The 26,279-nt window shown below is 40.1% G+C and overlaps 1 protein-coding gene across 2 annotated transcripts; it reads right to left on the bottom strand.

Annotated features, from left to right (window-relative positions):
- Positions 1–437: 437 nt before the first annotated feature.
- Positions 438–25,190, bottom strand: caprin2 (caprin family member 2). 2 transcript variants are annotated; one of them, XM_030720249.1, is made up of 21 exons: positions 25,025–25,190; positions 24,202–24,450; positions 24,068–24,130; positions 23,872–23,958; positions 18,529–18,767; positions 16,754–16,836; positions 15,443–15,538; positions 14,412–14,449; positions 14,105–14,293; positions 12,878–12,919; positions 12,659–12,787; positions 12,457–12,541; positions 10,685–10,734; positions 10,492–10,599; positions 10,316–10,417; positions 10,085–10,225; positions 8,216–8,360; positions 8,036–8,146; positions 6,426–6,487; positions 5,684–5,735; positions 438–1,623 (listed from the first exon to the last, which is right to left on the bottom strand). In XM_030720249.1, exons 2-21 carry the CDS (start codon positions 24,442–24,444, stop codon positions 1,049–1,051), a joined length of 2,640 nt encoding a protein of 879 aa, XP_030576109.1. In that variant the 5' UTR covers positions 24,445–24,450; positions 25,025–25,190; the 3' UTR covers positions 438–1,048. The 2 variants fall into 2 exon arrangements, with proteins under 2 accessions (XP_030576109.1, XP_030576108.1); XM_030720248.1 differs by having other exon boundaries at positions 439–1,623; positions 7,976–8,146.
- Between the last annotated feature and the right edge of the window lie 1,089 nt (positions 25,191–26,279).

Raw genomic sequence — 26,279 nt, 5'->3', positions numbered from 1 at the left:
TTTCTACCAAAAATATTGATCTGGTTAGTCATGTTGGACTGCTATTATTTTGAACACAACTGTAGCTCCTCTGGGATTTGCATCATGGATGTTCAGCCAACAAACCTGCAGCAGCTGTGTGATGCCATCATGTCAATATGGACCAAAATCTGAGTGTTTCTATATGCCATGAAGAATTAAGGTAACTAAAAATGTCAAGTGAGTGTGAGCTCATGGAATTTACAGCAGACAACATGCAAATATCTGAGGTCATTTCAGATTTTTATTTTTTTTTTCAGATTTCTAATGGGGAGTTCATCTTGTAGGACATGCATTATAAAGGAAACAGTCTAGTATGAAGCTGACCAATCTATGATTTAAATGCAGACTTAAAAAATAAATAAAAACAGACACCATACTTCACTGCTCATCTTTTATTTCATCAAGGGACCTCTTTCATACCTCCACAGTAGTGTCTTAGTGCAACAACTTTGCTTTTAGTGTTTGACACCACACCCACCACCAAGATCAATCCTTCCTCACACAGCAGAATAAGACTGAATGCATAAGAACCCAGTATCAAGCAAAGTGCTGCAAGCAGAATTTGTTAATTCACCTGATAAGTCTGCTATTCAATAGCAGGTTAAACATCTGTTCAATGCAAACATTCATTAAACAAAAAACAAAACAAACAAAAAGGCACAAATTTATTCAACATTGCACTGAGTTCTCACAGGTGACATGCTACAGCAGATTGCTAGGACTGGTTATAGTAGTATCACAGTTGCAGTTGGCCAGTCACCATTGTGAACTACTGTGATTTTTTTTTTTTTTGAGGGGGAGCACAAGTCTGGTTGGTTTGTCATGTAGTAACAGTCCCCCTTTGAAAACAGGTACAGTGTGCAAATTGTCCAGTTGCATTTCAGCCATGTAATGAACAAGTTTTATTGTGAAAAGGGACACTGGCATGCAGCCTGACTACAATACTGAAATGTCAGTGGAGTCACCATTTAGTGACTAGCAAACAGTCCACACGCTAGGAGAAATGGGCCATCTGGCTGACCGCAGTTCAGTCCTGATACAGCAGAAAGCCAGAGAAGGTACTGTATTTCCAAGTGCTGCCATAGATTGCTCCACGATGCAACCTGAGCCACACTTGGTCTCCCTGGAAGAGAGGCAATATGGCATGGTTGCTGGCCGTCTCATGATCTGGGGCTCCATCATTTGCGTATGCCGACACCATCACATCCTCATTACGCATGAGGTTAATATAGAGTGGCACATTGATGGCAAGCTTCAGGATATGGAAGATAAAGACATAGGTTCCATTTACAGGGCAGGTAAAGCGGCCAATGTGGGTGTCATACATCTCCCCTAGGTTGCTATGGAGTTGGTCAAATACAATGGGCTGGTCAAGGTTGCCCGGGGCAAAGTTGGCAGTGCGAGAGGCAGTGAAAGCCACTCGCAGAGGCTGGGAGAGTGGGTAGAGTTGCATGGGCAGCAGTGTGGTGTGTTGGTGGCCATGGGGAGTGACCGGGACTTCCACAGTAGAGACGGACAGGGAATCCCCATGACCTGAATCCACAATTGTGAACGCTCCCTCCCGGTCTGGACTGCTCACCTGAGAAGAGTCACTCCAGGCTGCTGTGGAGTTGAAAAAACAGTTAACAGAATAAATGACTTGCCAATCACTACAAACATTGCATTTAATTTAAAATAAGAAGCATAAATTCTTCTCAGGAAGACAACATATCAAATGCTGAATTTGAGAAATTTTACTATGGAAACATGTAGGATGATTTTGAATTTGATGGCAATTTGGACAGGAGCACAAAAGACCGGAAGTAGAACCAAGACCAAGTAGAACATCAGCTCATTAGTTAAATTAGAGATATCAGTAGGCATTAGAAAATTCTAGAGAGGCTGATTCTATCTAAAGCAAAGATAGTGAGGGTTCAGCCCTCTGAAAGTGGGCTAAACAGTTCAAATACCAAAATGTAATTCAGTCTTTAAGTTTCCAGAATACAGGTGCTGGTCATAAAATTAGAATATCATGAAAAAGTTGATTTATTTCAGTAATTCCATTCAAAGTGAAACTTTTTATTACACAGACTGATATATTTCAAATGTTTTTTTCCTTTAATTTTGATGAGTGTAACTGACAACTAATGAAAACCCCAAATTTAGTATCTCAAAAAATTACTTAAGACCAATACAAAAAAAAAAAAAAAAAAAAAAAAAAAAAAAAAAAGATTTTTAGAAATGTACATGTACAGCACTCAGTACTTAGTTGGAGCTCCTTTTGCCTGGATTACTGCAGTAATGCAGCGTGGCATGGAGTCGATCAGTCTGTGGCACTGCTCAGCTGTTATGAGAGCCCAGGTTGCTCTGATAGTGGCCTTCAGCTCTTCTGAATTGTTGGGTCTGGCGTATCACATCTTCCTCTTCACAATAGCCCATAGATTTTCTATGGGGTTAAAGGTCAGGCTAGTTTGCTGGCCAATTAAGAACAGGGATACCATGGTCCTTAAACCAGGTACTGGTAGCTTTGGCACTGTGTGCAGGTGCCAAGTCCTGTTGGAAAATGAAATCTGCATCTCCATAAAGTTGGTCAGCAGCAGGAAGCATGAAGTGCTCTAAAACTTCCTGGTAGACGGCCGCGTTGACCTTGGACCTCAGAAAACACAGTGGACCAACAGCGGCAGATGACATGGCACCCCAAACCATCACTGACTGTGGAAACTTTACACTGGACCTCAGCCGACATGGATTCTGTGCCTCTCCTCTCTTCCTCCAGACTCTGGGACCTTGATTTCCAAAAGAAATGCAACATTGACTTTGATCAGAGAACATAACTTTGGAGCACTCAGCAGCAGTCCAGTCCTTTTTGTCTTTAGCCCAGGCGAGACGCTTCTGACACCGTCTCTTGTTCAAGAGTGGCTCGACACGAGGACTGACAGCTGAAACCCATGTCTGCATACGTCTGTGCGTGGTTGTTCTTGAAGCACTGACTCCAGCTGCAGTCCACTCTTTGTGAATCTGCCCTCCTTTGTGCAAGGTGTCAAAGGTCATCTTTTGGAGAACTGTCAAGTCAGCAGTCTTCCCCATGATTGTGTAGCCTACAGAACTAGACTGAGAGACCGTTTAAAGGCCTTTGTAGGTGTTTGGAGTTAATTAGCTGATTAGAGTGTGGCACCAGGTGTCTTCAATATTAAACCTTTTCACAATATTCTAATTTTCTGAGATTCTGAATTTGGAGCTTTCATTAGTTGTCAGTTATAATCAAAATGAAAACAAACATTTGAAATATATCAGTCTGTGTGTGATGATTGAATAAAATATACAAGTTTCACTTTTTGAATGGAATTACTGAAAGAAAACTTTCATGATATTCTAATTTTATGACCAGCACCTTTACATTACGTATGAAAAGAATCAAAACACTAAGCAAAGGACATGGCTGAAAACCAAGACTAACCAAGACTGCAAATTTTCCACCAGTTATTAAATGTGGACCAGCCTTTTTTGTTCTTAACATACACATGTTAAGAACAAAAAAGGCTGGTATACACCAATATACACATATTAGTAAGCCAAACAAAGGGGCTTGTACAATCTGCATACCATCTGCACACTGCCACATGCCCATTTCTCTGTATAAGGAAACGTTTACCTTCAGGTGTGGCAGCAATCTTGCTAGAGAGAAGCCTGCACCTCTAAAACAGGAGCATGTCTATAAAAGGGGGCATGGGGTGGCAACAGCTCCTCGTGAAATATGATAAGGCCAACAGCTTTGGTTGGGGGACGAGAGTACTGTTAATCTTACAGTCCCAACACCACTAAATGAGTGCATGATAGGACCAGTATTCCCATCCATGTGTGCCAACTACATTTACTCAAGTATTTGTACTTGAAGAATTTGCATATTATTCTGCACCATTACCTTTTGGGTGCAATTATACCATATCAATTTTAAAGATTCCGTTATTTTGCAAATTTTATGTTTGCTATTATAGAGAAAATAACTGATGTGATTTACAAAAATCAGTAAGTCAATCATCCAGTAATATGTATATATTATTGGATTATTGACATACTGATTACTGACCATGTGTGTGTGTGTGTGTTTATGAATTTTGCTTAAGTGAAAAGTCCAAACACCTTTACCCACTTTGCAAAACAATTACCAATGCAAAATTATGATTACATTTTTGTGCACCATCACTTTGCTAAATGAACTGGTTCTTACATGCATGTAGTGCTTTTCTACACTACATGCATGTAGTACTCAAAGCCCTTTATACAACATGCCTCATGCCTAACCCAACATCCATGAGGCCAAGGAATCAGAGTAAATGATGATACCCAGAAAGAATAGTTTTAAGATAATTTAAACATTCCAGTTTTTTAAAATGATTAAATGTTTACATGCAATTTAAATGTTTACATGCAATTTTATTTATAATTGTGATTCTGAGCATTTTGTGGCTAATGGTATTTGAGAATTGTAACAACCAAAAGACTACTACTGCGACCACCACAACTACTAGGTGGTGGCAGTAGTGATTGTAAAGACTTGGATTAAAAGATAGCCAGGCCTTCTTTTAATCATACATACATATGGTTTCAGCACAGAGTGTCAAGTACAGTTGGCAGGTGATGATCTGGGCTTAGCAACAAGACCTGGGCACCTTGCAGTCACTAAGTTGTCCATAGTCTCCTCTGCATAGTAAAGTATTCCAGAAATCTTGCATCATGGCCATTTGTTAGACAGCTAATGGCTTGGCTGAAGTTGGGTCATGTGATAAGACAACAATCCCAAGCACACCAGGAAATCTACAAAAGAATGACTGGTCCACTGCAGCTTCTTTTCATTTTCAGTCATAGTACAGACTTCAATGTGATTGAAATACTGTGGCAAGACTAAAAACTGAGGCAATGTTGTAAAAAAATCTTCCACAATGATGTGAGAAATTGACAGTCATCCAGAATACATTTACTTCAGGTTATTGTTGCTAAAGGTGGTTCTACAAGCTGCTGGTGTGGACAGTTTTTTTTTTTTTTTTTTCCCCCCCACATGATTGCATAATCTTGTGCAACCTGTGACTACATGTTTTAGAGCAATGCCTGCCACTGTCCAGATGATGTCCTTTTTTATAGAACAGATTCCTGCAAGACAAGACCAAATCTATTTTACCAAAATTAGAGCAGCACAGCTCTACTATAAAAGGGTCAGGCAACTAAAATCCCATATCAAGAAAGACTAAACCTTTTGCTTTCTAATCAGGATGCATTATTTCCAAACACTCAAATGTGAAGATGATGCAACACAGTGGTAAACATGGTCCTACCCTTATTCAAAAGTGTGCCATCTAGACCAAAATGAGCATTTATTTTTCAAAACCCATTTGACTCCATATTTGTTCCATTTTCAATTAAACAAAGTTTCAATAATTTGCCAATCACTGCATTCAGTTTATTTAAATTTTCGAGAATAACTCAAGTTTTTATCATCTATGTGTCATGAAAAGGTTGTTGAAATAAGCAAAATGTGAAAATTGAGATCTGCACTTTCCACGTTAGGCATTCTTAAAGTGTTGTCACTTCAAAGACACCAAGGACATGAAACACTGCACTGCTCCAGTTCTAAACAGTAATGTACTTACTGTACATATATAAAATATAACAGAAAATTGGTTCCTACCACTGGTGTTATGTCTCCCTCCTCGCCTGTAGTTGTGCTGGTACCCTGAGTCCTGAGAACAGTGAAGCATAACAGTGACTCGTGCAGAACCAAAAAGGAACCATGGATGCTCAGAGTATGAACATGTCCATGAGGACACTGTACGAACAAAGGTATCACATGTTCCACTCAAGTTTAATAAAATAATTAAAAGAGGGATGGGAGGGAAAAAACAAGCTGAACAGACAAAGAATCAGCAAATTGCCAAGAAAACCTGAGACCTATGATGCAGACCCCTTTGTGTATAAGGATTTTAAAAAACCTCAGGACAGTAATATCATACATTTACCAATGTTAAAATATATGACTATTAGAAAATTTTACACAGAAAGAATCACAGCTATAAGATAAGCCTGGTACCAAGTGTGGGTTTATGGTGATCTGACTGTTCAAAGTTTATCCAAAGTGCCCTTTTTAAAATTCTCCAGAGTAAAGTTAAAGGGGTTAACATATTTAATCTGTTAGTGTCATGAGTCTAGCTCCTGTACTACAGTTATGAGGGCTCAAAAGTGATGGGGGGGAAAAAAAAAAAAAAAAAAAAAAAAAAAAAAAAAACAACAACAACAACAACAACCTCCAAACCCACAAACAAACCAAACAAAACAAAAACAAAAACAAAAAAATGCACAAAGACACACCCATCCACATCAATCCCCCTCCTAAATGCAGGCAAACAGTCCCCCCTACCCCCCTGTTGACTTACTCTAGGAGCATAGAGGAGAGGGCCAGAGTCCCTGAGATGAGTTGGAGAGATATAGGATCCCCCTGGTAATCAGAAATTAGTTTCAGAAAACATCAGTTTCAATAGTGCCAGTTCACAAAGGTAATTGATATTTCCAAAGGTCATAACCCTACAATATTAGAGAGAGAGAAAACAATCAGACATGAACAAGGACTTGATAGGGAGAAAAAAAAAATCCCTTCCAACAGGGGGGGGAAAAAAAAAAAAAAAAAAAAGATGACATTCTCTACATTGAAGGTCAGACAGACAAAGAGAGTGAGTGAGTATCACACTACAGCACTATTTGCAGCTTTGGAAAATTAAATATATGCTATCGTATGTGTTTTGTTCTAAACGTTGTAGATATTTGCCATGTTTGATGGAAGGCCTATAGGAGGAGACAGGCCCGAGCAAAGGTGCGTGTCAGTGATACACACGCGCATGAGGACGCACATGGCCTCACTCACATAATGGGGGGGCTGTTGCAACAGGTGTGTGTGTGTGCGTGGGGGGGGGGCTGCTGCTGGTGTTGCTGTGTGTGTGTGTGTGTGTGTGTGTGTGTGTGTGGTGGGCTACTGTTGGCATTGTAGTGGTGGGGGGTACTATTGGTCTGGTGGTGGGGTACTCTATATTGCTAGGGGTGTTAAAAAGCTACATACTATTACTACTAAGGTGAGTGTGCCAGGTTGGAGTGTAGAGAAAGTCTGTCCCTGGGGGAGGGCTGGAAGTGCAGGATGCCATTACAGTGGGACTGTGTCCCTAAATCAGTTGGTGATTGGGAGGGTTAAAAGGAAAGTTTGAAGCATCATCTTGAAGTAGAGGGTCTTTCTCTCCTAAATGCAAACTAGGAAGTAGTTCCTCAAGAGGGGAACCTGATAGCTGAAGGCTCTGCCTCCCAGTCTGCTTTTAGAAATAAAAATTAAACTATCAATTAAACTATGAGGGACCTGCTCTGCATATAGATTATATCACTAGCCAGTTCATAAGACCTATTTAGCATGCATGTGGTCAGTTCAGTCAAAGTTCCACAGCTTCATAACATTTAGGATTTTGGTTCATAGGATACAAAACAGGGTTCAGAGTGCAAACTGCTCTTTCTGGAGTCAAACTGGGTCAATTATAAACATGCATTTTTATAAACATACATATTTGCTGTTGAATTATTCCAGCTTTAATTGACCCCACCACCAATATGTTCTGTATGTTCTCAGACCTACTGCTACTGTTAAAATCATGAAAGAGTAAAAGTGAAGTTTCAAAAAGTAAACACAAGTTCTAACTTAAGCATTTTAAATTTTATAATTTTGGCCATGTCCATTTATGGCCCCCAGTTATACTAGGACAGAATGCTTCATAACCCTCTCCTCACCCAGCTAAAGCAATGACAGCTGCACTTCACCTCACAGCTGTGTGTCCTGTGTTACCCCTAATATTCTTTGACAACTCTAGCAAACATGTTCTCAAACAAAAAAAATTAAAAAAAAAAAAAAAAAAAGACAACAACAACAAAAAAAAAGACAGAAAATAGATACCTCGTTGCCACCCCGAGGAGCGAAAGGTTTGAGTCAGTGCCTTGCCACCACGTGCCATACCTCTCACAGAGCCTCTGGTATAGTATGATTGGCTGGGTCGACTCACACCACACAACTGGCTCGGGGACAGGAAGAGCTGTCCATTACCCACTGAGTAATCTGGCTGGTACACTAGAAAGAAATGCATCTCAGAATGTTGACCAGTCTGCCAGTGAGGACATAGACAAAAACTCAACATACCTGGCTGTGGCTCCTCTTCTGAGGGAGCAAACTCAGGTGGTGTTTGGGTGCTGGCAGTGGTGTACCTGGGCTCAGAAAAAGCTCCAGAATCTGATTTATAGGTCACGTCCCCTGCCTGGGTTAAGGAGGTGTTCACTTTGAAGACCTACAGAAAAGAGAAAATGTACACCAAAGCAGAAACTGTGGAAGGTCCTGTTCTAGATTAAGGTTTAGACTGATAGATTTTTATTTCTGGATGCAATCCACATTTTTTATTGAGAACCATAGACAGTTAAGGAAAAAAAAAAAACCAAAAAAAAAAAAAACCAAAAAAAAAAAAAAAAAGACTGATGCAGCCACCATGACAATTATAGACATCTCCACTGGCCCCCTTCTTGGTTTTTTGGGAGCCAGAAGTCACCATTGAATGCTAAATTATTAGCTAAGGCTAATAAGCTTGGTTAGAGAGCTGGGTGCAATGTACATATAATCAGTGGTGCATTTGCAGAAGTTTGTCAAGTTAAAAAAGGGCACCAACAGCACAGAAGTTCAGTTTAGTGACTCCAAACGGTACAGATCAGGTCACTGTATTAGGACACCTGTCAAAACAGTCACAGCTCTGACTTTGAGCCTATGGTTGAGTTTAAAACAAACAAACACACAAACAAACACACAAACAAACCAAAAAAAAAAAAAACCCTACTACCATACAGTTGTCAAACTAATCACACAGGCCCATTTTTGTAGCAGGCTGTGAACATGCTTTTTAGTACTGTAAATTCAGGCATGGATTCTATGGAACTAGAATCCATGCCTGGAGCTGCAGTTTCAGTTTTTAAATGTACATACCTTACCTCATTCTTGTTGCCATTTATATTTATTATATTTGTTATTTTCTTGTTTCTGTTCTTGTTTTTATTTATTGCTTGTACAATTTATATCTTGCTCCCATTCATATGCCGCCGTGAAAAAAAAAGGGAGAGCTGACAAACAATTTCGTTGCAAGAAAATGTGCAATGACAAAGAATTTCTAATTCTATATGGTTACTGCCAATACTGGAATATTGCCACACACCACTACTGCCATGATGGCAGTTGTTTGCATTTACACGAGCCCCACTAAGTACTGGAGATCAGCAGAAATTCATGCACAAGACTTCCAACCTGACTGGCATGTAATCCAGGTAAACCAAGATTGATAGAATCAGGTTAGTTGTTGGGCTAACCAAAAGTAAACAAGTATAAATTAATACTGTAAATCTCAAATGTAACAAGAAAATGTGTTTAATCTAGACTTTATGAAACTGAAAGCCAAAAAAAAAAAAAAAAAATCCAGACAAAGGATGTGGATTTATGCCTGGATTCAAGCATGCTGTCTTACAAAAATGCCACTGAAAGCCTAGCTATTATGGTTGCCTAAGACCAGCTATACCAGAAGATCCCACTTCTACTTGTTATTAATGAAGCACTCTAATCTGCATGTTACCGAGCACCCAGATACTACAGTTAGAATATCCAGCCTGCATGTTCAGACACCCAGTAGTGACAGCTGGACAGGGACATGGGCTCTTTATGCAGCTTAGTGAGACACAAAAGTAGCCACTAGTAGCCTTTCGGCCATCTGATAAGCCACAGACCTGAATAGGATTTAACCTGAAGTACACCACATTTGAGAAGTCCACCAGCTACTACACTTTTTGAATATATTTGACATGATATATTGATTCTTAATATAAAATTTATAAAATTATAACAGATTAGCAGTAACACATCTGAATGGGATCTCAAGGAGGGAACCAAAAGGCTTGAACTTTTGAGCCTTGGTGGATAAAGTCAAATTAGTAATGATAGTTTGTTTTGATAAAAAAAAAAAAAAAAAAAAAAACTTACTGACTGGATGTTCTGAAACTGTGCAGAGGTCAGAGATCGTCTGGTGGGTGGTGTAGAGAAAGTCTGTCCCTGAGCAGGGGTGGAAGTGCAGGATGCGACCCCATTACAGGGAGACTGCTTCCCTGAATCAGTTACTGGTGTCTGGAGAAGATTAAAAGTAACAAAATTAAACATCCTGGCAATACTTTAGTTAAAAGTACTTTATCTGACAACATATCTAAGCCCATTTACCCTAGGACAGCTGTTCTCCTCCAGACTGTTAGAGACAGTTGACTCCCGACGGTACAGTGGCGGTGAAGGAAAAATCTCGCTTTCAGACAGCTGAAGTGGCTCCTAGATAGACAAAGCTTTAGAGAGCCATCCAGAATGCAGAGCACAACATTACATTGAGTCCAATACCTCCTTACATGAGGTAGGTCCTTTGAGGAAAGTTCTAGGTCACAGGTCTCCTGGTTCTGATTTCCATTAGTCTGACTGGCTCTGCGCTCCAAAAGTCTGGTCTGCAGTGGAGTGGACTGAATATGGGAAAGAAGATCATCATTAAAGTGATTTCCATTTTTAGTCACAACTGACTGCTTACAAAAGAAAAAGGCTGCTTACATGCATCGTTTTGGGTAGAACATCAATTGGGCTTCTCAAGCCTGTTTTAGCTGTTTAGGTGAGATAAAAAGAAGAAAAGATAAATTAGCGCATTCGAAGATCTATGCCATTTTTTTGGATGAGATACCAAATGCAGAGAAACATCTGCTTAAATACAGCCTAATTCACATTTGCATATGAATTTGGCTGCTAGTGCCATGTTGGTTTGTCATTTGTTGCTTGTCATGAGCTTTTCTCTATATTACGTTTAAAAGTGATTTTAATTTCTCAAACAAGATGCCCAGAAGCTAAGGTTTAAACTGCATCTGCACCTGAGTCCAATCCAGTATTATTTACAATATCACTTAAATGCCAGCAAGGCCAGTTGATGGTTCAACACCATGGAACACTTCAGACTTGGGTGTATTTCTATACATGCTACATCAGAGTATGTTCACTGGTTCTGCACGTACACACTAGAAATCATAACAGGGACTGCCCAGGTTTCCTGTGGTATTTGGCACTAGATCCGTTGGGTCCCATGAGGTCTGTGTTCCTCAATCAGTCCGAGAAATTGTTGGTATGCATTTCACTGGCCTGGTAAATATAATTACATTTTTATATACTGTCTGGGTGAATGAATAAAAGCCTCAGAGTGCTCAGAGATTGATGCATCAGGAGCAATTTGGAGTTCAGCATCTTGCCCAAGGACACTGACATGTGAACAGATGAGCTGGAGAGGCAGAGACAACTGACCTGAGTAGGAGATGACCCACAGCCAACTGTATGCTGATTAAATGCAGCTTTACACCTAGCTAGGCCAAACACCCTCAAAAGCCTCACTTCAGTGACAGTACCATTACCAAATGTCTTTGTTACTAGCAGCCTGTTGCAAAATTTCTTTAGCTGAATTGACAAAGTGCCTGAAGATACAATTTTAATTTGCCAGGATTGAGCTTAATAATTTTCAAAGACAAAAAAAAAAAAAAAAGTTAGAGATAACAGTTTGAAAAAGTATAAAAAGTAGGATTTTTGCACCAACAACGTGAATCCAAAAGTGCTATTATCTGAAAACACTGCATATCTTGCGCTCTTTAATCAAGTCTGGACCTCAGCATTATTGAAGCAGCATGGGATCATCTTGACAGAATGGAACAAAATACAGAGCTCTAAAAGAGTTTTGGGACGTCCTTTAAAAAGCCTGGAGAACTGTTCCTGAAACCTGCTTACAAAAATGATAAGAAAGCTTGCAAATGACTGTTTCTTAGAGAGTGCTTTTCTACTCTACTGTGAGCACTTAAAGCAGTTTATACAACATACCTCATTCACCCTTGAGCCACTTGGGGTTCAGTATCTTGCCCAAGGATATTTTGGCATGCAGACTGGAGTAGCCAGGGACTGAACTTGTAGGTGACATGCCCTACTCCTGAGCTACAGCCACCCCAGTTTTAAGAGTTCAAACTGTGTTGAAGAATAAAAAGGTGGCCATGCCACCTTTCAACTGTTCAAGAAACTGTTTTGACCCAAGTTCTGTGGACACTTGATACCTTTAAAGGAAGCTTAAGACCCACCTGTGCAGTCTTGACATTTATTTAGTTTTTTTCTATACCATTTTAATTGTTGCATCTTATTACAACAGTTCAAGTTTTACTCTTAACTATATTATAAAAAAATCAACTTGGTGGTAAATATACATAAATCAAACATTTAAGAAAATCTAGCACATTAACCTTCACTTGACTTCACTTATCTGTTTCACCAATTACATATCTTGTTAATTTGTTCTTAGTTACCCAGAAGAGAGGGCGATCCAGAAGGCTGTCTCTTCAGTCTAGGCTGGCCATTCGTGGACAGGCTCTCACCATCTAGGAGAGAGTCCTGAACAGGACAACAATCCTTCAGTCACTGGCAAACATCAATACACACCCATACCATAGTGCCATCATGGAGCAGTTGCTTATATATACACACACAAGCTTGCAAACCAAAGTCCACCTGCATGAAACTGAAGGAGCCATTGATATTTGTCATGAGGTCCTCAAGATGCTGCTTTCTCAGGATGGGATCCTTAGGTAAGGTAGTTGCAGAAATGAAATCCTCCACAGGTAGATCCATGTCAACTACCTGTCATGAATTACAAGATCATTTGTACACTTAAATCTATTTACAGAGCATCATGCAAGTCTCTGGGGAAGATTAGGTGTTCCAACTCACCAACTTAGAATTTGGTTCCTGTTTGACTTTCTTCTCTTTCCTCTGGGGAGAATATTATGTTAAATCACCTGAGCTTTGGAGGCAATTAAGAGCGACTCCTGTATCAGCAAAATCTAATCCAACTAGTCAAATATCAGAATCTATTCAGCTGCTAAGATGAAGTAGGACCAGACATAAGGAATATCACCTCCTGATAGTGACAACACCACTACTTCTCAGCAGCAGGGACATGAATGACACAGCCAGAACTTCCTTTTCTCAAGAGTTTTTTTTTTTTCTTTGTCCCAAAAAGTTTCACAATTTGTTTAATAAGGCAGTAACTTCTCAGCTGATGCATTTTAACCAGTAAAAATGAGTGCCATCTAAAACAGGGACCTGTGGGCCCAACTGTTCTGAATGCTGCTAAGAAGGAAAAATTACAGAGCTGTTAGTGTACAAATAGAATTAACAATAAACACCAACAATCAATAACTACATTCAAAAAGGTGATTTCTCAGTTAAACCAAAGACCTAAAACAGCACCTATAAGATAGCCTGAACTAACTCTTCACTGCCAAGAAAGCAAGGGGATATAATTTATATGCAACATGCACCTGATAAATTGTGATTAAAAGCTTTTGCATATCTGGTTTTCATTTTCTAGCTGATGTTCAATGGCATTTCTTGACATTGTATATACTTGCCATTACCTACTGATCTGTACACACAAAAAGAGCTCATGCAAAATAAGCTGACAATTTGGCAGTCATGGTCAAACAGTTGCCATATTAGTCCAAAAGTTTGTGATATGAGAACAGCCCATCAACCCCCACTCTCCACAAAGTAATGTAGTCATTTGGTATGTCACATTTGCTGAACTATGACATCAATGTTTTGTTTTAGTTTCTGAAAAAGGTCTGCTTTATTCATACAAAATATATGGTTCATTGTTACACACTGTGCTGTATTACTGCTTTCAGTTATAGAAAAATATTCCCCATTGACAAAATTACATTGTTAAATCTGAAAATTGGCCCCAATGGCCAGAAGACTTTAAGCCCTGCATTTGGGTTCTAATGCCTACCTACAGCCACAAGAAATGAAATAAAACCCAAATGTGTATGATTTGTGTAGGTTTAATTAACTCTGAATACTAATAAAGAATACTCATGTTCAAGTCACTCAGTTTTACCCTTTCAAGACCACAACTGCAATGAACTTTTAAAGAACTTTGAGAGTATACTTCACCTGTTTGCAGTCTGCAGATTGCTTCCTTGAGGTGGCTGGAATGACTTTAGGTATTAAAGTGGCAGCTCCTCTCCATGATTTGAGAGCTGCAGTTTGCGGTGATGAAGATCCATCTGGGAACTCCATATCCCAGCAGTCAGGAGGCTCCTGCTCATTTTCCATGTCAGCCACACACAGTCTATTAAAAAACTGTCATACAACCAACAGGGCAGTGGATTCTGGAGCTCAACTGCATTCACACACAAAGCACTGAAATGCAGTTATAAATAAATGAAAAGACAAAACAAATTCAAAACATTGGTCTTACCTCCTTTGAAACTTCATTTGATTTTGATTTAAGTACGGCTGACAGGACAAAAAGAAAAAAGAAAAAAAAAAAAGATGAATATGCAAGTCACTGTTTTCAGGGAGGTTATACTGATTTTCATAAATTTCCTGTACTTATGCTGTTCAAAAGGACTCATTTTGATTTTGTTTTAATTAAATTCAAACTGCAGAGTGATCCATAACCCTTTACCTGTGCTGAAGTGAAGGTCAGAGTTTCTTCTTAGTGACAGAAAATATCATGAAGTAATCTCAGCTTTCACCAGCAGAAAAAACGTGGGTACAGCAAAAAGACTACAACATAGTCAGATCTAACAATGTCATCCTAAAACCATCAGTCTGTGGGTTTTGGCTGTTTTTTTTTTGACAAAGTTGTACAATCTAGACTAGAATTGTGATTGGCCATTCTAAAATAAATAAAATTATACATTATTTAAGGGTGAGGCACTGAATATTACTTACAGGGCCTGATCATTTTTATTGTGAATACTCTTAATTTAGAACCTCTTTCCACTGAAATGTAAGCCATGTTTAACAAGGTGCTACATTTTATTTTCAAAGTGTTTCCAACTACCCAGCTCCCTACCCACAGACTACCCAGCTTGTCTTGTCCTGTGGATGGACTCGAACTACAGCATCTTGGAGGGTTTGTTTTTTGTCCCCCCTTTTAGCACAAGAAGCAGTTCACCTGCTACAGGTTCTAGTTGGAGTAATGTTCCCAACTTGCAAGTGATATTCAGAACACAACAAAGACAACTGCAGGCAGCTCCAAGACAGTGCAGTTTGAGTCCGTTCCTGGACAAGAAACTCACTGAGGAGGCAGCAGAAAGATGTTGAGGACCACCAAAACAGTGACTTTGCCACACTACTGATAGGAATATACAAGAGGGACATGCTGGGATTGGCGCACTGGTGTCTCAAGTTTCAAAATAAATACTGTTCTTGTAATATGTGCAAGGTTTTTAATGCTTAAAAGCATGATAGTCAAGGGTAATGTTGGGATTGTCAACTTACTACTGTGGCTGGCTGGAGTCTTGGTCAGCGAAGGTGGAAGACAACTGAAGTACTTGCAGTTCAACAGCTTAGTGAGCTCTTCTTTCAATAGTTTAACTGAGAAGGGGGGGGGAGATAAAAAAAAATTTCTCTGAAAAGCCAATTTACTGACTGTGCACTAACCTGAAGATTATCAGACTCTGAAAAAGCTAAAAGTCAGGCTCAGTATCAAATCCAAAGCCAGAGTCTACAAGTCAAAAACATCGATCTAGCACCAACTCTGAATTTTACTACATGCATGTTTTATGTGGTTTGTTTAATCTATACAGTCAAAATCCAAGTTCTTGATCTTTTCCCTTCTTTGACTACTGAATCACTCAAATCATAATAAGCATGAAATCAGAATTAACACATTTATTACAAACCATAAGCCTAGAGAGTTATGGTCAAAATAAATAAAATTCATTTTTACATAGGTCATTACCCCTTGAACAAAAGTGCTACGAGGATGTAAGCCTTTTACAACAAAAAAAATGCCTACATCATACACCCTGTGCTATACATTCATGCACACACACACACACACACAAGCTTCAAAGCAAATGGTGCACACTCAATTCAATTTTATTTATATAGCGTCAAATCACAACAAACAGCCACCTCAATGCGACCCACACTAGGATGTAGCAAGTCTAAGTGCCAGTCCCTGTCAGTGTAATAAGACACCTCATTTGCTAGGTTGCCATTCGTAACATTTCCAAACAGGAAACCAACCATCCTTCAGTCAAGCCATGCATATCCTGGAGCAGGGCTTTTCAACTCCAGGCCTCAAGAGCCCCTGTCCTGCAGCTTTTAGATGTGTACCTGATCCAACACACCTGAATCAAATGGCTGAATTACCTCCTCAGTATGCAGTCAATTTCTCCAGAGTCCTGCTAATGATTTCTATATTTGACTGAGGTGTGTTGAAGCAGAGACATCTAAAACCTGCAGGACAGGGGCTCTCGAGGCCTGGAGTTGAAAAGCCCTGTCCTGGAGGCTTCCACCACAACTGATTGTATAATTTTAAAGATGGTTTCCTTTTTTGGAGTTGAGTATTAATTTGGAGAAAGTTAAAAAGAGCCAAATATAGTTGAATTTATCAAAAAAAAAAAAAAAAAAATCTCAATGAATTGAGAACATCTGTATATAGCCTGACTGGAAAGAGTATAAAATTGATGAAGCTGGTGAAATGGACTGGACCAAGAGCTGGTTCCTCTGTACGGCTGACTGTTCTGTTTAACATGTTAGACATACAGGAGCTTCAAACATCTTTCTGGTTTGCTCACTCACATGAGGATCCAGCCACTGGCTTTTCTTTTCCCTCCAGCAGGTCCAAGTAGGCCAGAGCCGCCTGTTCCATCTGCTCTTTTAAACTACAGTGGATAGTGCAAAGACAGAAGTGATGTCAGCAGCAGTATTAGCAGTAGCAGTAGTAGTAGCAGTAGTAGTAGTTCCTGCCTCTGGCTAAATTAATTTTAAGATTTCTAGCATGATTCCATGGTGACATTCCAACAAATCCTTGTCTTGCCAATAGCAGCCAATTAGCCCAAACCAAAATAAAATTATTGCAACCATACATTGCGTAGAAATCCCTGTAAAAAGCAATGCAAATTGATGCAGGATCAAAAAAAAGCAACCTGTTAAGTATTGACAATTAACAGAAATTAGATGTCAGTGAAGTATAAATTGTTATTAGCCTATTTAGCATTGCTGGGTTTTGATAATGGTAGCATCATCCTCATTCAATGAGGAGCATGTGTGTGGATTTTAACAAAGAATAAGAAATCAAACTTTAACAGCTGATGGGGTTGTTAAAGAATTCAATAAATCAGTAATCTGGCAGGGGCATTTCCTAGATGCAAACTGGGTGGCTCTGGGGGGGGGGGGGGGGACCTGCAGGAAAATCTAAATTTCCTTTCAGAAATAAATGCAAAACAGCTTGAAAATGTTACAGTAGATAGAGCTGTAGTCTGAGTAATCTTGCATAACCTCAAACAGAATTCCTAGATTTAGTCCAAAAAAACAAAACAAAAAAAAAAAAAAAAAAACAGGAATATACATATGATAATGTAATCTGAGTAGATTTTGAAATCCAGTGAAACTGTTGCATTACCTCTTGCAGAGCTCCTGTAATTAGTTCAAAAATGGGAATATTATAACCCCAGTCCAAAAAAAGTTGGACAAGTACCATTCTCCTGGTAACCACCAAACCCAGACTCATCCATTAGATTGCCAGATGGAGAAGCGTGATTCATCAATCCAGAGAACACTTCTCCACTGCTCTAGAGTACAGTGGCAGCATGCTTTATGCCAACACTTGCATTGTGCCTGGTGATGTAAGGCTTGGATTCAGCTATTTGGCCATGGAAACCCATTCCATTAAGCTCTCTACACACTTTGCTTGAGCTAATTTGAAGGTCACATGAAGTTTGGGGGTCTGTAGTGAGTGACACTGCAAAAAAGTTGGTGACCTGTGTGTACTATGACCCTCAGTATCGACTGACCCCATTTTACATTACATTGTCATTGGCCTATCTACTACATCATGACTGAATCACAGTCATTCCCAATCACTTCCACTTTGTTATAATCCAACTAACAGTTGACAGTGGAATATTAAGTAGCAAGGAAATTTAAAAAATGTTTGTAGAAGCAGTCTGCATACCTAGGTGCTCATTTTATATATGCTTGGCAGATATACCACACTGTTTATAGATCCAATGATACACTGAAGACAACAATGTTGCTTACATATGAAAAACAGATCTGAATTTCCTTAGGGCCAAAACCAAGCTTTTAACCAAGCTGTAACAATGTTTGTTTCTGCTATAAAGATGGACATTTTTACTGGGAGTAAAGGCTGGCTAGAAGAGCTGCTGTTTGTGCACATATGCTTCATTTTTCAGCACTGAACATTGCCATTAGGGGGCACTAGAGAAGTCAATCAAATTTTGGGGATCTACCTGAAGCTCCTTCTTGCTGAGAAAGTTGTGCAACAAGGCTATAATTTCAGCTCCCATTTCATCTTCAAAGACAGAAATAAGCTGCATGACAGTCACCCTTACCTCAGTCTGTTATCCCTCTTGACACCAAACAGGGTGGTGAGTTGGGTCAGGCTATGTAGCTGCTGAGCTGGAACACAGGGTGCCTGATTGCACCCGGCAAGGAGGTCTCTCCTGACATGCTCCTCCTGCAGGCTAGCAAGAAGGTGATGGACCTGAAGTACAGTAGCCAGACGTCTCCTTTCAGCCTCCACCTTAGCCATCTGTTCCTTTTTCATGACTTTCTTCTGGGCCTTAAGCAGCTGCAGGAGCAGATTATTAAATGAGTTCTCAAACTCTAGCAAGTAGTAAGACGCTACAGTTTTATTTTAATATAATGCTTTAGCCAATGATTATGCAGTACAAGTTTGAAGCTGGACATTTGTCATTATCAAATTATAAACTTTTCAGTGTTCATAAACGTTAAATGCATTTTCATAACCTCCATTTATATACAAAGTACACTTCCCAGAACAAGTTTGAGTTTAAAACCAGAGTAATATTTTGCAAAAGTTAGAACTTTTTGGCAGACATTCATTCCCCCCACTCCTTCAAAGACCCACTTAAGTTAAAATGTTTGGGTTCAGACCACCCATGCATCTTGCCCAATCAAAAAATATTTTGTTTAGCCTATGGAAAATTAGCACAGGTAACACTGGTATTGAGTAGGCTGTAAGCTGCCCACCCAGTCAGACGTTAGAAATGATATCCTGTGGGAGTATGGGGTGTCTGGCCCATTGTTGCAGGCCATTTCAGTGCCTGTACAACCACAGTGAGAGCTTGGTCCGTACTGCCGGCAATAAATCAGACTCGTTTCCTGTCGGTGTTGGACTTCACCAGGGCTGTGTTTTGTCACCAATTCTGTTCATAATTTTTTAATGGATAGAATTTCTAGGCGTAGCCAAGTGGTGAAAGTCTTCCGCCTTGGTGGTCTCAGAATCTCATCTCTGCTCTTTGCAGATGATGCGGTCCTGCTGGCTTCATCAGGTGGTGGCCTCCATCTCGTAGTGGAACGGTTCAGCCGAGTGTGAAACGGCAGGCATGAGAATCAGCACCTCTAAGTCTGAGGCCATGGTCCTTAGCTGAAAAAGGGGTGAGTGCCCACTCTGGCTCAGGGACGAGGTCCTGCATCAAGTGGAGGAGTTCAAGTATTTTAGGGTCTTGTTCACAGGTGATGAGAGAAAGGAACAGGGGGTTAACATACAGATAGGGGCTGTGTCTGCAGTGATGATGCATCAGTCTGTCATGGTAAAGAGGGAGCTGAGCGTGAAAGCAAAGCTGTTGATTTACCGATCAGTCTACGTCGCTTCCCTAACCTGTGCTCACGAGGTTTGAGTAGTGACCGAAAGAATAAGACTGCGAATACAAGTGGCAGAAATGAGCTTTGTGCGAAGGTGGCTGACCTCCCCCTTAGAGATAAGGTGAGGAGTGCAGCCATTGGGGAGGGTCTCCACATCAAAAGGAGCCAGTTGAGGTGGTTCAGGTATCTGACTAGGATGCCTCCTGGGTGCCTCTTGGGCCAGGAGGAAGCCCCAGTGCAGACCCAGGGCATGCTGGAGAGATTATCTCTTTGCTGGTCTGGGAGCACCTTGGGGTCCCCCCAGATGAGCTGGTGGAGGTGCCTGGGGAGAGGGCGATCTGGGCTCCCCTGCTTAGGCTGCTGCCCCTGCAACCCAGCCCCAGATAAGCAGAAGAAAATGGATGGAGGGGCGGGAAAAAAAAAAAAAAAAAAACAAAAACTAAAAAAAACCCCAAACAAACACAAACCAGAGCAACTCTCCATCATTTGCAGTTAGTCCAAAATGTTGCTGCATGTCTTAAAAGGTGCTAGGAAGCATGATCACAAAACTCCAGTTTTAGCAGGTTTGCACTGGCTCACTGTTCAATTTCATATTGATTTTAAGATTTTTACTTTTAAAGTTTTGAATGGAATGGCACAGCCATTTAGCCAACTTGTATAACCCCAAAAGAGCACGCTCTTAGTGCAGCTAAGGTCTTGATTTAAGCACAGAGGGGATTGGGCTTTTGTAGCCTCTGCCCCTAGACTCTACAGCACAATTATCAATTGACCGATCACTCCAGAATCTATACAGTTATTTAAATCTCATCTTAAAACTCTTTTTACCTTGGCCTTTAATTCAAGTTCAGTTTGAGTCCTCAGGTTTTATATTGTGATGTCTTTTGCTTTAGTCATATTTATTATTGTATTTATTATTGTATGTTTTACTGTATTTTATTGATCTATGGCTCTAGCTTGTTTATTTTGTAACTAATTGTAAAGCACACTGGTCAAACTTGCTTTTTCAATGTGCTATAAAAATAAAACTGACACTGAATAATGCCATACTTTCCCCATCTTCGGTCTACAAAATGTAAATTTCCTTAAAAAGCCACAATGCGAGGCTCTAAGCTGACACCTGCATGCCCTACATTTTTTGACACTACACTACAATGGACACATGCGCCTCAAGCGGAGAGGTAGAAATATAAGCCTACTCATCTCTAGTGTCTGCAGATGTCTGTGCCCTCAAAATACATTTCCTGCGCTGACTCTTGATAAATTTGAAATCTAAGCATGGCAACAAGTTAAGCACCCTGAGATATGGGGTGTGTTCCAAAAGCACCTCCTATCTGAAGACATTTTCATTGAGGTCAAGAAAAGGTAGGTAAAAGCATTCATAAGGACTTAGGAAAGGCAAAGAGCAGAGTGCCAAGAATCCAAATAACCTTAATGTCTCACCAGGTCTCTGCCATGCTGAAACTACAATGTGCAGAAGATGCCCTACAAAACACAGATCTTACTTCAAAATGTGTTCATACCCTATTGATTTGTGGAGGTCATACAAACGAGAATAACCCGTAAAGACTTAATTTCAAAAGACTGGAATTTTTAAAGGACGAAGAACAGAGCCAGATTCACTAAGGTAACTCACTAAGACATGACAAAACCTTTTGATGTTAAAGCTATCCAGTTAAATTTGATTTATATTAACGCCAAATCACAAACAGTTGTCTCAAAGCAATTTATATTGTAAGGTAAAGAACATAGAATAGCCAACAATCAAAACAACCCCAATGAGCTCCTCCAGCAGATTCAGGCTCGGGGGCAGCCATCTGCCACAACCGGTTGGGGCTGAGGGGACAGACAGGACAAAAGACCTGCTGTGGAAATAAAAGAGAAAGTAACAAGAGGAGCCTACAATATAGGTCCTCTTGGCACAGCAATGGTGTTTGGCATAACAGAGCATGCAGACAATAATTTAAGCACAGTATCAGTTTTGTGACTGAAAGCTGTGGAAAGGGTATTTCTGCAGCTGGCTCTATGGTATATGTGGGAGTTTTCCTTTCAGGAGGATATTTAAATGAATCATGCAAACTTGATTTGCAAAGTGTATGATGTTTATGGTGTGGGTTTACGGTTCAGTGCCAAAACTGTTTCTATCTCCTAAAACTCTTCACTCAGTCCTTGTATCAAGTGTTTGGGACAAACCCCACTATTTTCTGCTCCTCAGCAATACGGAGGATTTTAGAGAAACAGCAGAAATTGACTGAACTGAGTTGTGTAGTCCCCTCAGTTCTACTCAATCTGTAATGAACTAAAGTGTCTGAAAATATAACCATTACTGAATCCATGTTAGTGCATTACATTATTGTCTAAATGCTGCGTAGCAGTTTTTTTTTTTTTTTTTTTTTTTAAAAGAAGAGATTTCAAATTGACTTGTAATAATGCAGCCCTTCTCTGGATAAATCCTGAGCTCCACCTGAGCCTAAGTTCTCAGAAACACATGCCTGCCCTTTCTATCAAGAGTTATCCCTGATATCTGGAACATTGATCTCCAGCCTCCTCTCACTGCTCTGAATTGTCACTGTTTTCATAGAGAAACATGTACAAAAACCTCAGCTTATCATATATTATTTTGGCTGGTAGGCCTACATCACCCTCTACCTCATCAGGTCTGCTTGTTTTGCACCGCTCTTGGCAGAATGTTGTTACCAGAAGTGAACTTACTTAATCTTTGTATATAAATTATAGAACACTGTTAATCGATCACCCCACAGCATCACAATAATTTGCCCCACTTAAATCACTTAAATCCCATAACCTATAAAATTAAATCCATCTTATTTTCTTATATTTACCTGTTAAGTGATCCAGTCTAACTCCTCCATCCATCACTTATCTCAGACACAGTAAAAACGTAATTCTAATCCTTAAAGCTACAATACAGCAAACTTTTAAGCAGGCTATAGCATAAAATGGTAAATGGACTGGTTCTTACAGCATTTTTCTACTCTACTTTGTGCACTCAAAGCACTTTATACGAAATGGAAAACAGTTATAATTAACAGTTGCATGATGCAGGCCACTTTGCCAGTTTTGGTGGCCATTTTCAGTCAAATGGGCCGTCGCTTTGAATCATGGGATGGCAATTTCAGCTATTTTTTCAGAAAGAATGTCCCCAGTGTAGCCTAGGCTAAAGGAAGTAATAAAGGAAGCATTGAAGCACCTTTCCTTTCCATTTGGAAAACTGACGCAGCAATTGTGGCTGCCACGCAGATACATCCAGGTCACTTCTTAGTTAGCAACCTGGACTACTGGAATGGTCCCACTAAATGAAAAATGATACTGTAAGTGAACTGGTACTTTCTGAGCACTCAAAGGCCATTTTACTTCAAATGTCATTCACCCAATCACACATTAATACTCGCGCTTTTTTCTGTATCTAAGCACCTTATATAACTGGACACACTCACACTCCAACAAATGCATCAGGGGCAACTTGGGGTTAAGCATCTTGCCCAAGGATAATTTGACATGCAGACTGGAGTAGCTAGACATCAAAGCACAGTGGTATTCAACCCCACTCCTTTGCCATGTGAAGAAAAAAAAAAAAAAAAAAGCTGCTTATATATACACACACACTTGTGTATACGTTATTTGTTATGAATCTAGACTTTATGGCAGAGAATCTTTGTTCTAGTTCACCTGCTGTAGCAGTTTAATTTTTTTTAACCATCTCTTTTGCTCAAGCTACAATGTAATATAAAAATTGCTGATATATTTCCACGTGGTTTGGTAAAAACCAAATGCTGCTTCTATTAAAACTGACTTTTGGTCTTCACATTTTCTGATTGGTTGCAGAAAACTGATCATTTGTATGCATGATCAGTTTCCTTAGAGGTGTGTTTTGGTGCTGAATTGTTAATTTGGAATATTCTTGTGTACTTTCATGGAAGCACTGCACTGCAGTCCATCATGAAAATAAGCACCTAATGCACAGAGGCCAAAAACAGCACAAGCAACCAAATATCCTGGACATAAAGCCCAGCCAGGACAAAGACAAAGTGATTACCAGAGACATTTACATTCTGAGTCAAGCCATCCAGGGTTTTGTGGAGCTCCCGTGCAAATTCCAGGTTGTGTAGCACCTCTGCATACTTCTCCACAGCTGCCTAAAATGAAATACAAAGATCAAATCACAAATGCAGGTTCTGAACACATGGTTATGTGTTCAGAACCTGTGTGTCTGTTATGTGTGAAATCATTGCCACTTGGACTCACCATTTGATCTTTGTTTAGCACCTCACCCTGCCTCAGCCTCTTCTTGTAGCCCTGCAGTTTCAGCTGTGGGCACACAACACGTCACAAACAGCAGGTGCCAACCTTCACAGCAATCTGCACTGTCACAAACTTACTTTTTTTTTTTCCAGGTTGCGGACTTTGTGTTTGAGGCAGATGAGGCCATCTTCTATGTAGGTTTCGTAGCCATGGTAGATAGTGGAGACTTCAATGCCGAACTGCAGGGTGTTCAGCCCACCGGGGGATCCCATTTTCAGGCTACTACCAGTCACTGAGTCCTCTTGTTTTCCCTCTCCCTCTGTTGCATGCTCAGGTGGAGGGGTGAGATCCAGGGTAGGGGAAGGAGACAGCTGCACCATGTTGAGCTCCACAGGGTTGCAAATAAATAATAAATAAATAAATGTTTAAGCTGCGTGGCTCTAAACATTTTTGCACAGAGGAAAGAGAGGCTGCTGTGTGTTCCAGCATTTAACAGCGGATGGGTGGACAGCCCAGTTTGAGCAGCCGCCAACCCCGTGACAATGCATTTATCGTGGCCACTGAACAGCAGGTTCCCTAGATGAATCAGGAAAGCAGCAACAGCAGAAAGCACCACAACAAAAACAGCGTGCGCAAAAAGAGCCATTCTGTACATTATCCTTTGAAATAAACATTCGCGTTTAAACACCCAGGTGACTCATCTCAGCTCACTTACTCTGCTGACTTTGTGGGGATTTAGATTAGCAGAATGTGTTTAATTGAACAATATGAGCAGTTACAGCTTTGGTACGGGGTTTACCATGCTGCAGCCAAACCTCGATCAAAAATCCACCCAAACTTTCCTGCAGCTATCTTCTCTAAGTGCAGACACTAGCTGAATCCAAACTTTGCCTTCATATAATCTTCATTTCAAGTTTAATCAGCACAAACGCCAGTTTATCATTTACAAGAAAAACCCACCTTGTGTCTGGTGCGTCGTAAATTCTCACAGGAAGAGCCGTCGGGCAGCAGAAGCTCCAAACCAGCCCCACGCTTTTCTTTTCTAACCGTGATATTTAGCTGGCAGAAGCCACGCCGGTGTCAGCTCATACCTTTATATACTCTGCCGCTTTACACATGCTCTGCCGGGGTCGGAAAAAAAAAAAAACACGCACCACATCCGGTTCTAGTACCTGTCAGTGATCAGAACCGGATGCCTCTCTGAAACATAATATAACTTTGTAACAATATTCCAGCAGTAATTTGATTGATGGGATGATTTCGTGTAGATTTTTTAATAGAAATGATTCAACTGAATCATTAAATGAGTACACATACTGTTAATGGCACATTTCTCGCCCACTGGTTCTGGCTTCTGCATTTGAAAACATCACCTTTAACCTTTTACTTAGTGATGGTCAGATGAAGCCTCACGGAGCCTTGAAGCTGTCCATCCAATTGGTTCAAAAGAAAGGTTCATTTCTCGAGGCTTCATGTACACACAACCCCCCTGCTGGTCAAATATAGGGTTATTATTGCAGCAAAACATTTGTGTGTGTATTGCAATCTGTGTGGAGATCTGTTTGTGCGTATTCAGATGTGTAATTAGATTTGTAAATGTGTAAATAAATCTACAAGTGTGCATAGATATTAATGTTGAAAAGACTCAAAGTTTAGCTTGAATCACTGAAAAGCTGAAGCAGTTAGCTAAAACTGACTGTATAGGAGTCAGTGAAATTGGAAGCCAGAGTGATGTGCCTGAAATCGAAAGCAGAACCTCACTGCAGGATATTGAAGAGCAGTTCAACTCACTTTGAGTCTGAACTCCTCTGGCTCATCGCGCAACAGCACGAAAAACAATAATAATAATAAAAAAAACGTGCAAACTAACTGGAACTACAGTGAGAAATTGGCCTCTAGTAATTCCCTTTAACTACCGAACTAACAGACTTTAATGCATATTCAGAGTATAGAGGCAGACTAGGATATGACTGATGTAAAAATGGTCAAGAATTTATTGACTTATGTAAAATTATTAATAATACACTTAGATCATACCTGTCAAGTTTTGTATTTAAAAATACGGGAAATTTTCCGCTGCTGAAAATAGAGGTCACTATATGACGTCATCACCCAATTTGCATAATTGTTCATTTGGATGTACCGTAGTTGCATTCGAGGCTGCAGAAGAGAGGAAAAACATCTTTGAAGAGACAAAAAATGAAGAAAAAACCCA

The sequence above is a fragment of the Archocentrus centrarchus genome, chromosome 23 (assembly GCF_007364275.1).
Source record: "Archocentrus centrarchus isolate MPI-CPG fArcCen1 chromosome 23, fArcCen1, whole genome shotgun sequence".
In the NCBI taxonomy this organism is placed as follows: domain Eukaryota; kingdom Metazoa; phylum Chordata; class Actinopteri; order Cichliformes; family Cichlidae; genus Archocentrus; species Archocentrus centrarchus.
This window is presented reverse-complemented; position numbering and strand designations above follow the sequence as displayed.

Bases quoted from the DNA above. Each gene is read 5' to 3' on its own strand.
- caprin2 (XM_030720248.1), bottom strand. From the start codon at position 24,444: ATGGTGCAGCTGTCTCCTTCCCCTACCCTGGATCTCACCCCTCCACCT. The intron at 14,294-14,411 runs GTAAGACCAATG...GTTGTATGACAG, and splicing joins CAAATGAAGTTTCAAAGGAG to TTTTTTAATAGACTGTGTGT. The intron at 8,361-10,084 runs GTAAGTTTTTTT...TCTTTTCTGTAG, and splicing joins AGTTTCAGAACATCCAGTCA to GTCTTCAAAGTGAACACCTC.